Source organism: Melanerpes formicivorus, unplaced genomic scaffold (assembly GCF_026170545.1).
Source record: "Melanerpes formicivorus ecotype bairdi unplaced genomic scaffold, bMelFor1.0.p_v2 SCAF_102, whole genome shotgun sequence".
Lineage (NCBI taxonomy): Eukaryota > Metazoa > Chordata > Aves > Piciformes > Picidae > Melanerpes > Melanerpes formicivorus.
The window spans coordinates 1306561-1320885 of record NW_027142454.1 but is presented as its reverse complement, the minus strand read 5'-3'; the positions used below and the strand labels follow the sequence as shown (position 1 = coordinate 1320885).

The 14325-nt window shown below is 63.8% G+C and overlaps 1 protein-coding gene across 7 annotated transcripts in view; it reads right to left on the bottom strand.

Moving 5' to 3' along the window:
- Positions 1–3745: 3745 nt before the first annotated feature.
- Positions 3746–14325, bottom strand: part of RIPOR1 (RHO family interacting cell polarization regulator 1) — a 38676-nt gene continuing 28096 nt past the window's right edge. For 5 of the 7 annotated variants that reach the window (XM_068166574.1, XM_068166575.1, XM_068166571.1 and 2 more), the window contains 14 exons: positions 12690–12815; positions 12342–12490; positions 11992–12121; positions 11703–11843; positions 10027–10818; positions 9284–9423; positions 8784–8958; positions 7775–7910; positions 7312–7473; positions 7046–7204; positions 6491–6687; positions 6316–6399; positions 5638–5728; positions 3746–4580 (listed from right to left, as the gene is read on the bottom strand). In XM_068166574.1, coding sequence (XP_068022675.1) covers positions 4483–4580; positions 5638–5728; positions 6316–6399; positions 6491–6687; positions 7046–7204; positions 7312–7473; positions 7775–7910; positions 8784–8958; positions 9284–9423; positions 10027–10818; positions 11703–11843; positions 11992–12121; positions 12342–12490; positions 12690–12815 — 2580 coding nt within the window. In that variant the 3' untranslated portion in view covers positions 3746–4482. Of the gene's footprint in view, positions 4581–5338; positions 5403–5637; positions 5729–6315; positions 6400–6490; positions 6688–7045; positions 7205–7311; positions 7474–7774; positions 7911–8783; positions 8959–9283; positions 9424–10026; positions 10819–11702; positions 11844–11991; positions 12122–12341; positions 12491–12689; positions 12816–14325 lie in introns of all 7 variants that reach the window. The other 2 variants (XM_068166573.1, XM_068166577.1) reach the window with 2 other exon arrangements.

Below are 14325 nucleotides of genomic sequence, written 5' to 3'. Positions count from 1 at the left end.
GAGCTGACCAGCAAGCCCAAGTCCCCTCCCGAGGATTGTGACACCAGGATCCATAGATCCCTCACAACAGGAAGCAGCAGTAGCAGCTTCCCGAGCAGCCAGCAGGGAAGAGCTGTGTTGAGGCACAGAGACAGCTGTGTGTCCTCAGCCTTGGCCAAGGGAGGAGAAAAACCTAATTACAAAGCACTGGCAAAAAATGACCATTAATTATGGGACACTAGAATGGGTTGGGTTGGAAGGGACTTTCAAGATCATCCAGTTCCAGCCCCCTGCCTTGGGCAGGGACACCTCCCACCAGCCCAGGTTGCTCAAGGCTTCATCCAACCTGGCCTGGCTGCCTCCAGGCAGGGGGCAGCCACAGCCTCCCTGGGCAACCTGTGCCAGTGTCTCCCCACCTCACGGGCAAGTGGTGTCCCTCAGGGGTTGGTCCTGGGACCAGTGTTGTTCAACATCTTTGTCAGCAACATGGTCACTGGGGTTGAGGCACCCTCAGCAGCTCTGTCAAGGGCACCAAGCTTGTTGGGCAGTCAGCATACTGGAGACAATGGATGTCCTGCAGAGGGACCTGGACAGGCTGCAGAGCTGGGCCCAAGCCACCTTCATGAAGCTCAACAAGGCCAAGTGCAAGGTCCTGCAGTTGCATCAGGGCAATCCCAAGCATAAATCCAGACTGGGTGGAGAATGGGTGGAGAGCAGCCTGGAGAAGAAGGACTTGGAGGTGCTGGTGGTTGAGAATCTCACCATGAGCCAGCATCATGCACTTGCAGCCCAGAAATGGACCATCTCCTGGGCTGGTCCCCAGCAGTGTGGGCAGCAGGGGCAGGGAGGGAATTCTGCCCTTCTGCTGAGATCTGATGAGACTCCCCCTGCAGTGCTGGAGTGCTCAGCACAGACAGGGACCTGGTGAAGCAGGGCCAGATGAGGCCACAGCGATGCTGGCAGAGCTGGAAGGGCTCTGCTGTGAGGCCAGGCTGAGAAAGTTTGGCTTGGTCAACCTAGAGAGGAGAAGGCTCCAGGTACACCTTCTTGCACCCTTCCAGTACCTACAGGAGAGCTGGAGAGGGACTTTGGACAAAGGCTTGGGGTGACAGGATGAGTGCTGAAGGCTTCAGGCTGGAAGTAGCTGGACTGAGATGAGACATGAGGAGGAAATTCCCATTGAGGGTAGTGAGGCACTGGAAGAGGTTGGCCAGTGAAGTTGTGGAGGCTCTAAGCTGGGTTGGATAAGGTCTTGAGCATTCTGGGCTGGTGAGAGGTGACCCTGCCCATGGCAGGGGGTTGGAACTGGATGATCTTGAAGGTCTGTTCCCACCCAGCCCATTCCATGTTTTTAATGTCACTGCTCAGGGAGCAAGTTCTGGCAAACACTTCCTGGGCTTCTGCCAGAAGTGTCTCAAGCCATCCACCAGCGTGGGCTGGGGGCTCACCTGAGGGTGGGTTTCTCACTTGGAGGCACTTGTGGGGTGGTTTGCAGAGCATTCAAGCTCCCAGCTTCAATCCTAGCTGTGGGTGCTCCTAAAACCCAGCCCCAGAGCCGGTCCCAGTCTGGCACCCAGGGGCAGATGCTCCTTCTGGAGGGACCTCCTGGGTGAGGCCTGTCCCACAGGTGCCCTGCCCGTAGGCAGGAAGCTGGCAGCTGGGGCTGGGGAGCTCCTGGCCACCTTGCTGAGGCCCTGGGTGAGCTCCCTCAGCTTGCTGCCTTCATCACCCCCGTGCTGGACAAGCCCCCAGGAGTCAGCACCCCTCTGCTCCTGCAGCTCTAAGGAAGGCAGCGGCAGAGCTGGAGAGCCAGCAGGCAGCGCAGCTTCGGAGCCTGCCTGGAGCACCTCTTGGTCTCTGCTTGAAGCGAGGCCCCAGCTGCACCCTAGGCGTGGTCCCTGGAGGAGCAGCCCCTGCCTGTGTCTCTGCCAGGAGCACGTCAGCCATCGTGGGAGGCTGCTGCCTGGTGGTGCCTCAGAGTCTGCTCAGCTCCTTGGCGCCTTGGGAACAGGATTTCATCCAAGCCTGGGGCGAGGGGAGAAGCCAGACATCTGCAGCCAGGACCCCCTCAGAAGGACTTGGCATCAAGATTGCTGGCAGCAGGGCTTATGGTGCTCCAGAGCAGGGCCACTCTGGCTGTCCCACCCTCGGCAGCCCCACTGCCACCCCACGGCAGCTCTGCTGCCTCAGCACTCATCTGGTGCTGATCAGAAAACCACATGGTGGGGTGTGTGGGGAGGGACCTCCAAAGGGCATCCAGTCCAAGCCCTGCAGGGAGCAGGGACATCCTCCACTAGAGCAGGCTACTCACAGCCTTGTCCAGCCTGACCTAGGACATCTCCAGGGATGGGGCCACAACTCCCTCCCTGGGAGACCTGTTGCAGTGTTCCAGCACCCTCAGGGGGTGCTGAGGACACTTACCCTCATCCAGCCTGGCCTGGAACGCCTCCAGGGAGGGGGCAGCCAAAGCCTCCCTGGGCAACCTGTGCCAGGCTCTCTCCACCCTCACTGCCAACAATTTCTTCCTCTTCTCCAGTCTCAGTCTGCCCTCTCTCCCATTGTCTCTCGTCCTGGCACTCCCAGGCCCTGTCCAAAGTCCTTCCCCAGCTCTCCTGGAGTCCCTTCAGGTACTGGAAGGCTGCTCTGAGGTCTCCCTGGAACGTTCTCTTCTCCAGACTGCACAGCCCCAATTCTCCCAGCCTGTCCCCACAGGGGAGGTTCTGCAGCCTCTGATCATCTCTGTGGCCTCCTCTGGACCCTCTCCAGCAGCTCCAGGTCCTTCTTGTGCTGTGGGCTCCAAGAGCTGGAGCAGTGCTGCAGGTGGGGTCTGAGCAGAGCAGAGGGGCAGAATCCCCTCCCTGTGCTGCTGCTCTCCCTGCTCTGGCTGCTGCTCAGCACACAGCTGCCTGCTGGGCTGCCACCACATTTTTAGATGACCTTTGAAGGTCCCTTCCAACCCAAATCATTCCATGACTGGGAAGCTCTGCTCTAGTGAGGAAGAAGGATGTGGAGAGTGTAACCTGCTGGAACTTGCCTAGAAACCCTGGGAGCCTGCTTGAACTGGAGGCCCCAATGCTCCACCAGCACTGGCAGCTGCCTCCTCCAGCATAGGTGGCAGTGCCATGGGGTCCCTGTCTCTGCTGCTCTCAGCTCTGCTGAGGGCTCTGCCCAGGAACATAAGGGCCTCTAAGATGCTTAATGGATTGGAGTAGCTGTCGTAGCAGGAGAGGCTGGGACTGGTTGGCTTGGAGAAATGGAGGCTGGGGTCTTCTCTGAGTCTGTTAATACCTGGTGGGGGGTAAAGAAGCCAGGCAGATGGTCCTCTGTAGTGCTCAGTGGAAGACCAAGCACCAAACTGAAGCTGAAGCACAGAGCCTTGAATGAGACTTCAGAAAGCTGCTTCTGTGAGAATGGTCAAGAACCAGCACAGCTTGGCCAGAGAAGTTCTGGCATCTCCATCCCTGCAGGTACTCCAAGCCCAGCCAGGTGTGCTCCCAGCTGACCCAGCTGGCATCCAAAGGTCCCTTCCCCACCTCAGCTGTCCTGAGGCTCTGATCTCTTGTGGCTCAGTGATGAGCCCTGCACCAGGGTTGGGCTTGGTGACCTTAGAGAACCAGAAGGATTCTGTGACTGAGAGCTGCCCAGCCTGCAGCAGCAGGAGTTAACTGCTGGCTGGGTGATGCCAGACATCACAGTTGTGGCCCATGGGACCCTCCCTGTGCCACCCTGCCCACCCTGGGCAGTGGGGCAGCAGAACCAGCCCTGGTCCTCCTTAAAGGTTGGCTTTTTATTTCTGGTGGAAGATCAGAAGCAGCTCGCTCTGCACTGACACCAGGCAGAGACCCAGACAGGGTAGAAGAGGACTTGGGTTTGCTTTTGCTTGTCTGCAAAAAAATCTGTCAATAAAAACCACAAAACCAGACACAAGCCAAGGTGGCAGCTTCTCTCTGTCTGTCCCTCTGCCCTTCCTCCTGCCCCCTTCTTGTCCTTCCAGGCCGCGCAAGGCTCCGGAGGCGAGGGGGGGCCCCGCATCTCGTCCTGCTCCCCACAGCGGGGAGGGGACAGGAGCAGGCCAACAGAATATATTAATAACATCTCATCTCTCCTTGGATTTCAGTCCTGGGTGCTCCAGATGGCACAGGGCAGCTGCCCCCCGGCCCGGGCAGCTCCTGGGCAGCAGCCGTGGTGGTGGTTCCCAAAGTGCAGGTCCTGCCCGGAGAGCTCCGCCGGGGCTCCCCCGCCGGGGCGGGCAGGAGGGGCTGTGCTCCCCCGGGCGGGGTCAATAGCAGTAGGAGGGTGGGGGGTGTGCAGGGGGTCCCCTCCTGACGCCCAGGAGCGCGTAGGGGGCGGCTGGTGGGGCGGGGGCCCGCGGTGGGAGCTCCGTAAGGCAGTGAGCGTGCGGCCGGGGCCGGGGGCGCTGCGGGGGCTGCCGGGGCCCCGGTGGCAGCCAGAGCGGGCGGGCGGCGCCGCCGTTGCCCTGCAGGTGGCTCTGGCGCCGTGGGCTCAGAAAGCTGTGCTGGCCATGCTGGCTGGGGCGAAGATGCGCGGGAGGCTGTCCAGGGTCTCCTCCAGCCGCCGGTGAGCCGATCTGCCGTCCTCCCCTGCAAGGGCACAGCCTGCTCAGCACACTGCAGCTCTGCCCAGCCCCTGCCCTGCCGCAGCGAGGAGACCTCTCTCGCCCTCCTCGGCACGTCCCAGCCAGCAGCCGGCCCCCGGAGCTGCACACCCTGCGGATCCTGCTGCACCCAGGCGGGGCAGGGAGCTCCCGCGGCTGGGCTGCCAGGGCTGCCAACGCTGGTGGCTTGTGGAGAGCACAGCTCGGGGCTGGAGGGCAGAGCTCAGGGCTGTCTCAGCCAGTTGTGCACATCTCCACTCTAATGGCCTTGCCCTGGGCACAGACAGGGACAGACACCCATGCATGCCACAGACTGGCTCTGAGACCTTCGCCCCTCCTCCCCCAGCACCAATCTGATCACTGCAGCCAGCCCCAGCCAAGAGGTGGTGACACAGACACTGCTGGCACACTGCTGGCACACTGATGGACACTGCTGAGACACTGCTGGATGCTACTGGACACCGCTGGCACACTGCTGGGACATTGTTGGGACACTGCTGGACATTGCTGGGACAATGCTAGCACACTGCTGGGACATGGGACACTGCTGGACACTGCTGGGACACTGCTGGGCCATAGGACAGGCACAAGGCTCTACAGGTGCCAGGGCTGGGCTCCCAGTGCCAGCCAAGCCACAGAGAGGCCAGGAGGGAGCAGGGCTGGCAGGCTGCAGGCCAGGGACAGTCGTGAGCGAAGCGGCAGGGGTGGGTGACAGGCACACGAGGGTGGCTCACATGTCCCAACCTGAGCAGCAGCTGCCCCGAGCTGGAGGCCCAGAACCCCTCTCAGATGGTTCTCTCAGTGCCATCTAGCAAATGACAGACAACAGCCACGCTCAGTGCTCGGTGCCCACGGGATGCACTCAGCACCTGCTGCCAGCCTGCTCCTGCCCGGCACAGCTCAGGCCACCACGAGCCACAGTGCACAGGGTAGGCAGCGACCAGCCAGAGGCCCTCTCCTCCCATGGGTGCTGCTGGCACCAGGATATGCCGGGGGGAAGCTGTGGGTGGGGAGGAAGCAGGGAGGAGCAGAGGGACACTCACCACACAGCATCAGGCTCTGCTTGGCTGCCTCCCGTACAGGCTCTTTGTCGGTTTGGCACAGGTAAACCAACTGCTCGATGCTCTCCTTGGCCTGCAAGGGGGGCAGAGGGCCTTGAGGGGGGCTGGCAGGGCTGGCAGCAGGGATGCAGCCCCGAGGGGAAGGCAGCACAGGGCACTGCAGCCCCATGGAAGCCGTTTGGTAGGAAGACAGCTTTCAGGTCATGGAGTCCAACCCTGAACCCAGCACTGTCAGGGCACCACTAACCCATGGCCCTCAGCACCACACCTGCACAGATGTGCCCTGGGCAGCCTGGGCCAGGCCTTGACAACCCTTTGGGGGAAGGAATTGTTCCTCATGTCCAGCCTAAACCTCCCCCAGGGCAACTTGAAGCTGTTTCCTCTTGTCCCATCACTTGTTCCCTGGGAGAAGAGATCAACCTCCACCTGGCTCCAGCCTGCCCTCAGGGAGCTGCAGAGAGCCAGAAGGTCTCATGGCACAGGGAAGTCTCTCGTCCTGTCCCTTCCCTCCCCATTTCCGTTCCTGCTTCTCCAGCACACGAGGGGCAGCCCCAGCTCCTCTGTCCCGGGAGCAGAGGCCCTGCAGAGATGTGTCCAAATTCGGGGCCCCAGCTGCCTCCCCTCCCTCCCGAGGATGCAGCCCTGGCGCGCCCCTCTCACCTTCAGGCAGCCCAGCGCCACGCACCCTGCCACCCGTGTCTGCACCTCCTCATCCTCCAGCTGCTCCAGGTAGCACACGAGAGCCTGGCCAGGAGATGGGGGTCAGTGCCAGGGCCCCCAGCGCAGCCGAGGGCACCCTGGCCCCAGCGCTCCCCCGCCCCCGGGCGGCACCTACCCGCTGGCGGAAGCGAGGGCTGTCTGCCAGGCTGCGCAGCTGCCCGGACACGGCGCTCACCACCTTGCTGTTGCCCTCCACCAGGAGCAGGCTCAGGGCCTTCAGGGCCTCCCTCTTCAGGCGGCCCTCGGGCACACGCTTCAGGGCACGCAGCACCACATCCTGCTCATCTGAGTTGAGGTTCTGTGCCAGCAGCGCTGCGGGGCACCGGTGGCTGAGCCCGGGCGTGGTGGCACCGCCCGCACGGCCCTGCCTCCACGGGGAGCCCACCCTAGGCACCCTACGCTGGCTCAGGGAAAGCTGACCACATGCAGGGTGCCAGTGCCAGGAGCTGCTGGGACACCCAAGCCAAGATCTACAGCGAGCCCCTAGGGTGCTCAGAAAGGCAGGCTGGCAGAGGGGGGGTGCCCCAGACCAGACCTGCTTGCCCACCCCAAGGATGGCTGCACCTCTGGGTGATGCCCAGGGTTCTCATGGCAGTGCCACAAGGTCACGTCCTATGGTGATGCTCCAGCACCCCATGCCATGGCCTAGAGGGGGAGGGATGGCACTCACCTTCCTCTGCCAGCTCCATCATGTAGGTGTCCAGCACCAGGGCACCGAGCGACTCGAAGTGGCTCCAGTACTGGAAGATGGTGACCTGCTCGCCCTGGGCACTGCCAGGCCGGCGTGGCAGCCGCCGGTTCAGGATGTCCTCCACCAGCTTCACACACACTGCAGGGAAGGGCCTGGCTCAGGACCTGCTGCAGCCTTGGCCACCCTTCTGTGGGGCACCCGGCCCCACTCATAGTCACTCTCTGGCACCCCGGGTGCCTACTCACCAGCATCAGCCAGGCCGGGGTGCCGCTCGCTGATGGGTGCTGTGTACTGGGCGCTGAGCACCTGCAGGAAGCGCTCCACAGGGCAGGTGTAGATGTTGGGCACCTCCACACAGCGGTCCCACAGGGACAGGACTCCCTCCTTGCGCGTGGAGAACTGCACCACTGTGGGGACAGAACCGTCACAGACCACCCCAGGCTGCAGGGCACCCTCCAGAGGCATCCAGCCCAGCCCCCTGCAGGCAGCAGGGACATCTCCAGCCAGAGCAGGCTGCCCAGGGCCACATCCAGTCTCCTGGGATAGAGCCTCAGCCTGTCCACAGCCTCCAGGGATGCAGCCTCAGCCTGGGCCACCGGCAGTGGGCAGGTGACTCCTGCCCCCCAGCTGGCAGATGCCCACAGGGTGAGCCAAGACCCTGCGTGGCACACAGGGTGCCAGGGGTGTTCCCCTGGGCTGTGTCTTTACCATCAGCAGCGGAGCTGGCAGTGCCAGCGTGCTCGGCCAGCAGCTGGCACACCACCTCCAGCACCTGCGCCTCCCGCAGCAGCCTGTCCAGGGCATACATCTCCTGGCACCGCAGCGGACCGAAGGTGCCCAGCTTCTGCAAGGCAAGGCCGAAACAGGCACCTCAGCACCCATGGCACAGCCTCCCTGCCACACTAGGGCACCCCCTGAGGGAGCACCCACAGCCCGCCCAGGGCTCCCTTGCCCAGGATGTCTCCTCCCAGCCCCTGGTAGACAATCATAGAACCATGGACCCGTGGAGCTGTTTCAGCCAAGTCCAACCCTGAACCCAACACTGCCAGGGCACCACCAACCCATGGCCCTCAGCACCACAGCTCCAGGCCTTTGAAACCCCTCCAGGGATGGGGACTGCACCACTGCCACCTGGGGCAGGCCTGGGCAACCCTCAAAAGGAAGAGAAGAGAAGGCTCCGAGGTGACCTAATTGTGGCCTTCCAGTATCTGAAGGGGGCCTACAGGAAGGCTGGGGAAGGACTTCTCAGGATCTCAGGTAGTGATAGGACTAGGGGGAATGGAATGAAGCTGGAGGTGGGGAGATTCAGGCTAGATGTGAGGAGGAGGTTCTTCACCATGAGAGTGGTGAAACCCTGGAATGGGTTGTCCAGGGAGGTGGTTGAGGCCCTGTCCCTGGAGGTGTTTAAGCCCAGGCTGGATGAGGCTTTGGCCAGGCTGATCTAGTGTGGGGTGTCCCTGCCCATGGCAGGGGGGTTGGAATTAGATGATCCTTGTGGTCCCTTCCAACCCTGAATGATACTATGAACCTATACCTCCCCTGATGCAACCTGAGGTCATTGCCTCTTATCATTTCTACCTTGGGAGAAGAGCCCAACCCCAGCTCACTGCAGCCTCCCCTCGGGGAGATCCAGAGAGCAGTGAGGTCTCCCCTCAGCCTTTCCTCCAGGCTGAACCCCCCACCGGTGCCTGGGGCAGCGCTGCCCAGCTGTGCTCACCAGCAGCAGGCGATTGCAGCTGTTGAGGTGCAGCACCAGAGCCTTATCCAGGAACTCGTTGCCGGTGCTCATGGGGTCGGTGCTGGCCTCGGAGCCGCTGCCCATGCCGGCGTCCTCCGCCCCGGCCTCCCCAGCACTGGGGGCTCTGCTGCTGCGCCGGGGCCTGCCAGCCTTCCTGCCAGCCAGGGAGACACCAGGGTCAGCCCAGAAGCCTGCCCTGCCCCTTCCCCACCAGCAGGGACAACGCTGGGCACAACTTCTGTAGGCCCTACAGCGTGGTGTCAGGGCTGGGTGAAGGAGCAGGGCACAGGGGCCCCCAGGCAGAGATGCAGGGTGGCACCAAGCCACCAGAAGGGCCAAGTGCTTCACGACCTGGACCTGCCCTCGCGTCCTTGTGAGGGGCTGGTCGAAATGTGCTTGGGCGCCCTGGCAGAGCTGGGCATCCCCCAACCCAACTGCCCCCCGGCCGTGTGCTGCCCCACAGCCCACCCCATATGCACCTGTCGTCTTGGAGAGGCTCCTCCTCGGAGCCCTCCGAGTCCTCCATGTCAGAGGTGTTGAGGAAGCTGAAGCTCTCCAGGGCGTGCTCCACCGTCAGGCTGATGCTGGAGGCGCGGCTGAGGAAGATGCCCTGCTTGTGCTGCGAGGAAGACACCGTGGGCTCAGTGCCAGGCTGACCAGCCACAGCCCTACCACCTGCCTCCCTGGGCACTGCCAGCAGCTACAGCACTGCCACCCTCATCCCTGGGTACTGCCAGCTGGGATGGTCCTGTCCCCATTGAACATGCCACCCACACCCAGAGTCACTGCCATCAGGGATGGACCAATCCCCACTGAACCTGCCATCCTCATCCCCAGGCACTGCCATCAGGGATGAATATGCCACACTCACCCCTGGGAACTGCCATCACCCCCTGTCTCCGTCACCCCCAGGCACTGCCACCAAGGATGACTTTGCCATCCCCACCCATGGGCACTGCCATCAGGGGTGTCACCTTACCCATCATGCCCAGGCACTTCCAGCCAGTATGCCCCCATGCCCACTGCCCCCAGCCACTGCCCAGCAGGGATAGCCCTGTACCCATCATCCTTGGGCATGACCAGCCGGGATGACTCCATCCCCACCTTCGCTGGGCACTGCCATCAGGGCTGGCCCAGTATCCATCATCCCCACTGGCATGGGTGGTACCAGCCAAGATTGCCCCATCCCCCTTGCCTCTGGGCACCGCTGGGAGCCCCTCACCAGCAGCATCTCCTCCAGGTGCTTGAGCTCTCGTTCCAGGGGCTGCAGCTCTGGGAACTGCCCCCGGTAGTCGTCCAGGGCTGAGCCCAGGAGGCTGATGGCCTCCTCCAGACCTGAGTCTACTACCTTCTCCCGCGGCACCTCGGGGACACTGGCAGGCAGCGGTAGGGCAAGGATTGGCCTCTCCTCTGTTGGAGCTCGTGCCAACACTGTGGGGACTGCGGTGCCACAGCCACCCTGTGCCAGCGCTTGGCTCTGCGCCGGCTCAGCCACCTCAGCCTCTTCCACAGCCCAGGCTGCGGCGGCTCGAGGCTTGGCCTCGGCCCCTCTGTCCTGCCCTGCTGCGGGGGCTGCCACTGAGGCACCGGGGAGGGTGTCCGTGTCCTGCTCGCACACTCCAGTGTCCTCCGGGCTGGGAGCGACCTCCCAGGGGCCCTCCGCAGCCTTGGCCTCCGTGGTGGCATCCACGCTGGCCTCGCTGATGTGGCTGAGAGTCCGGCAGTAGGGCACGTGCCCGTTGGCCACCGCCTCCTTCCGCAGGGGGTCCAGCTCCTGGGGCTGGCAGCCGGGCTGGGGGGCAGCGCTGGCGGCAGGGCCGGGCTCCTCCGGCTGCTGGCAGAAGGAGATGTCGATGGCGGGGGCGGAGGCCTGCAGCTCGGGCTGCACCAGTGGGCGGTGCGTGGCATGGCGGGCACTGCCCGACAGCTGGGGGCTGGAGGAGTCGTCGGAGGACTCGGAGGAGATGGACCAGGCCGTGCCGTTCTCCAGCTCTTCCTGGCGCCGCAGCATGTTCTGGGCAGGGGGAGAGCGGTGTCAGGCAGGACGCCCTGCCTCCGGCTGCCTTCTCAGCAGGCAGGGGGCAGCTTCCCCAGCTGCAGGGTGCAGAGGCCGCGGTGGAGGCTGCCATACCCCTCCAGCTCTGCTGGCACAGCAGGATGGGCAGCGAGGATCCAACAGACCCTGGCTGCCCCTTGCGGCCTTGCACCTCCCCACAAGAGTGAGTGGTCTGGTCCCCCCCGAGCCCCTCCTACACACACCCTGGAGTGCCAGCTGCAGGGTGGCTGTGACCAGGTGTGGCATGTGGGGCCAAGGGCACCACCCACCACAGCTGCACGGAGAGCGGCAGCTCCAGCAGCAGCTCACAGTGGCCAGCACGAGCGTGAGCCACACTGGTGTCATACCAATGGCTCTCCATCACCGAACCAGTGCCACACCAACACCAAACTGGTGTCACGCCACTGCCACACCAGCATTGTCACCAGTGCCATCACATCAGTGCCACCACATCAGCACCATCACATCAGCACCACCACACCAGTGCCAGCACCAGTGCCATCACACCAGCACCGTCGCCAGTGCCATCACACCAGCACTATTACCAGCACTACGTCACTGCTAGGGCACAGCACACCAGCGGCAGCAGCGCAGGGACACGGCCAAGCCTTCTACTCACTAGCGTCCAGCTCTTGCACAAGGAGGTGTGGACAGAGCAGGGCCAGCCCCTGCAGCCCAGGCTCCTGAAGCCTGGAACCGTGTCCCCAAGGACACCCCGATCCCAGCGCGGCAGGATCAGGCCTCTGGGCACGGTCCAGAGCCGATGGGCAGGAGACAAGGAGCGGCTACGGCTAGGGCGGGAGGGTGGCAGCGCTGCCGGCCGGCTGCAGCCCTGCACTTACGCGGCCCTGCCGCGGCCACCGCCCGAGCTCGGCCGAGGAGACGTCGCCGCAGGAGCAGCTCTGAGACAGCTTCTCCAAGAGTGTCTCCCGACAGATGTCCACCAAGGACCACCCGTGCTTGGCAGATGCCCGCCCCGGGCTCTTGGGCAGAGAGAAGAGGAGCTGTGAGCGCGGGAGGGGCAGGGCGGCTGTAGGGCTGCAGAGACCCTGCCCACCCCTCCCTTCCCCCCCCGCCGCGGGCAGGGTCCCGGCGCGGAGTACCGGCGCAGGTTGCCGGAGCAGCACTCACGTAGAACGCCTGCTCCCGCAGCGAGGGCGTGTCCGGGGGGCTCTGGTTGTAGGTGGAGAACCTCTTGCTCACTGTGCAGGCCTTGTTGACAGAGCTGGCGGCCGAGGGCTGGTCGTCCTTGTCGAAGGGGCTGCGGAGCAGGGCAGGCAGCTGAGGAGCATCTGCCAGCCTCGGGAGGGCCTCAGCCCTGCTCTGCAGTGGCGTCCCCAGGACCCCAGTCAGTCCCAGGCTGGTTTTGCAGGCCGGGTTTGGGATGGCAGAGAGCCTGGGGCAGGTCACCTCTTGACACACCAGGCTGGGCATCCCCAGGGCTGCCAGGTGCTACCAGCAGTGTCCATGCAGATACTCACTTCCAGGTCACCTCCAGGCTGAGTTTGAGGGTGCCCAGGTCATTGATATCCACAGCCACAACCTGGGGCAGGGCTGCAAAGAGGTCCTTGGTCTCACAGGACACGTTGCCCACCACAACATGGTTGGCCAGGCTCTTGAGCTCTGTCACCTGGAACAGGGTAGGGAAGAGAGGATGAGAAGCCTCAGGCTCCATCTTATCCATGCTGAGGACCAGGATGCCACCGCCAGCAGACAGCCTCCTTCCAGCCCTGCCAGGATGAGGGTGAGGGGAGATCCTGGGGGGCAGGCCAGTTAGGATGGAGGGCGGCAGCTGGCCCCCATTGTCCCTGCCCCCTGCTGCGCTGTACCTTGATGGACAGGAACTCCGTGACGAGGGGCAGGAAAACCATCTCCTCACTGTCCCACACCTGCTTGCTGTTCACCTCGATGCGGCCACGCAGCTTCCACCGCTGCCGCCCGTACTTCATGAAGATCTGCAGAGGTGTGGATGTGCAGGAGATGCATCACCAGGCTGCAGGAGATGCATCACCAGGCTGCAGGAGATGCAGCACCGGGCTGCGGGAGATGCAGCACCGGGCTGCGGGAGATGCATCACCGGGCTGCGGGAGATGCATCACCGGGCTGCGGGAGATGCATCACCGGGCTGCGGGAGATGCAGCACCGGGCTGCGGGAGATGCATCACCGGGCTGCCGGAGATGCATCACCAGGCTGCGGGAGATGCAGCACCGGGCTGCCGGAGATGCATCACCAGGCTGCGGGAGATGCATCACCGGGCTGCAGGAGATGCATCACCAGGCTGCGGGAGATGCATCACCGGGCTTCAGGAGATGCATCACCGGGCTGCGGGAGATGCATCACCGGGCTGCGGGAGATGCAGCACCGGGCTGCCGGAGATGCATCACCAGGCTGCGGGAGATGCAGCACCGGGCTGCGGGAGATGCAGCACCAGGCTGCGGGAGATGCATCACCAGGCTGCGGGAGATGCATCACCGGGCTGCGGGAGGTGCAGCACCAGGCTGCGGGAGGTGCAGCACCAGGCTGCGGGAGATGCATCACCAGGCTGCAGGAGATGCATCACCAGGCTGCAGGAGATGCATCACCAGGCTGCGGGAGATGCATCACCAGGCTGCAGGAGATGCATCACCAGGCTGCAGGAGATGCATCACCGGGCTGCGGGAGATGCAGCACCGGGCTGTGGGAGATGCAGCACCGGGCTGCGGGAGATGCATCACCGGGCTGCAGGAGATGCATCACCGGGCTGCAGGAGATGCATCACCAGGCTGCGGGAGATGCATCACCGGGCTGCGGGAGATGCATCACCGGGCTGCGGGAGATGCAGCACCGGGCTGCGGGAGATGCATCACCGGGCTGCCGGAGATGCATCACCAGGCTGCGGGAGATGCAGCACCGGGCTGCCGGAGATGCATCACCAGGCTGCGGGAGATGCATCACCGGGCTGCAGGAGATGCATCACCAGGCTGCGGGAGATGCATCACCGGGCTTCAGGAGATGCATCACCGGGCTGCGGGAGATGCATCACCGGGCTGCGGGAGATGCAGCACCGGGCTGCCGGAGATGCATCACCAGGCTGCGGGAGATGCAGCACCGGGCTGCGGGAGATGCAGCACCAGGCTGCGGGAGATGCATCACCAGGCTGCGGGAGATGCATCACCGGGCTGCGGGAGGTGCAGCACCAGGCTGCGGGAGGTGCAGCACCAGGCTGCGGGAGATGCATCACCAGGCTGCAGGAGATGCATCACCAGGCTGCAGGAGATGCATCACCAGGCTGCGGGAGATGCATCACCAGGCTGCAGGAGATGCATCACCAGGCTGCAGGAGATGCATCACCGGGCTGCGGGAGATGCAGCACCGGGCTGTGGGAGATGCAGCACCGGGCTGCGGGAGATGCATCACCGGGCTGCAGGAGATGCATCACTGGGCTGCGGGAGATGCAGCACTGGGCTGCGGGAGATGCATCACCA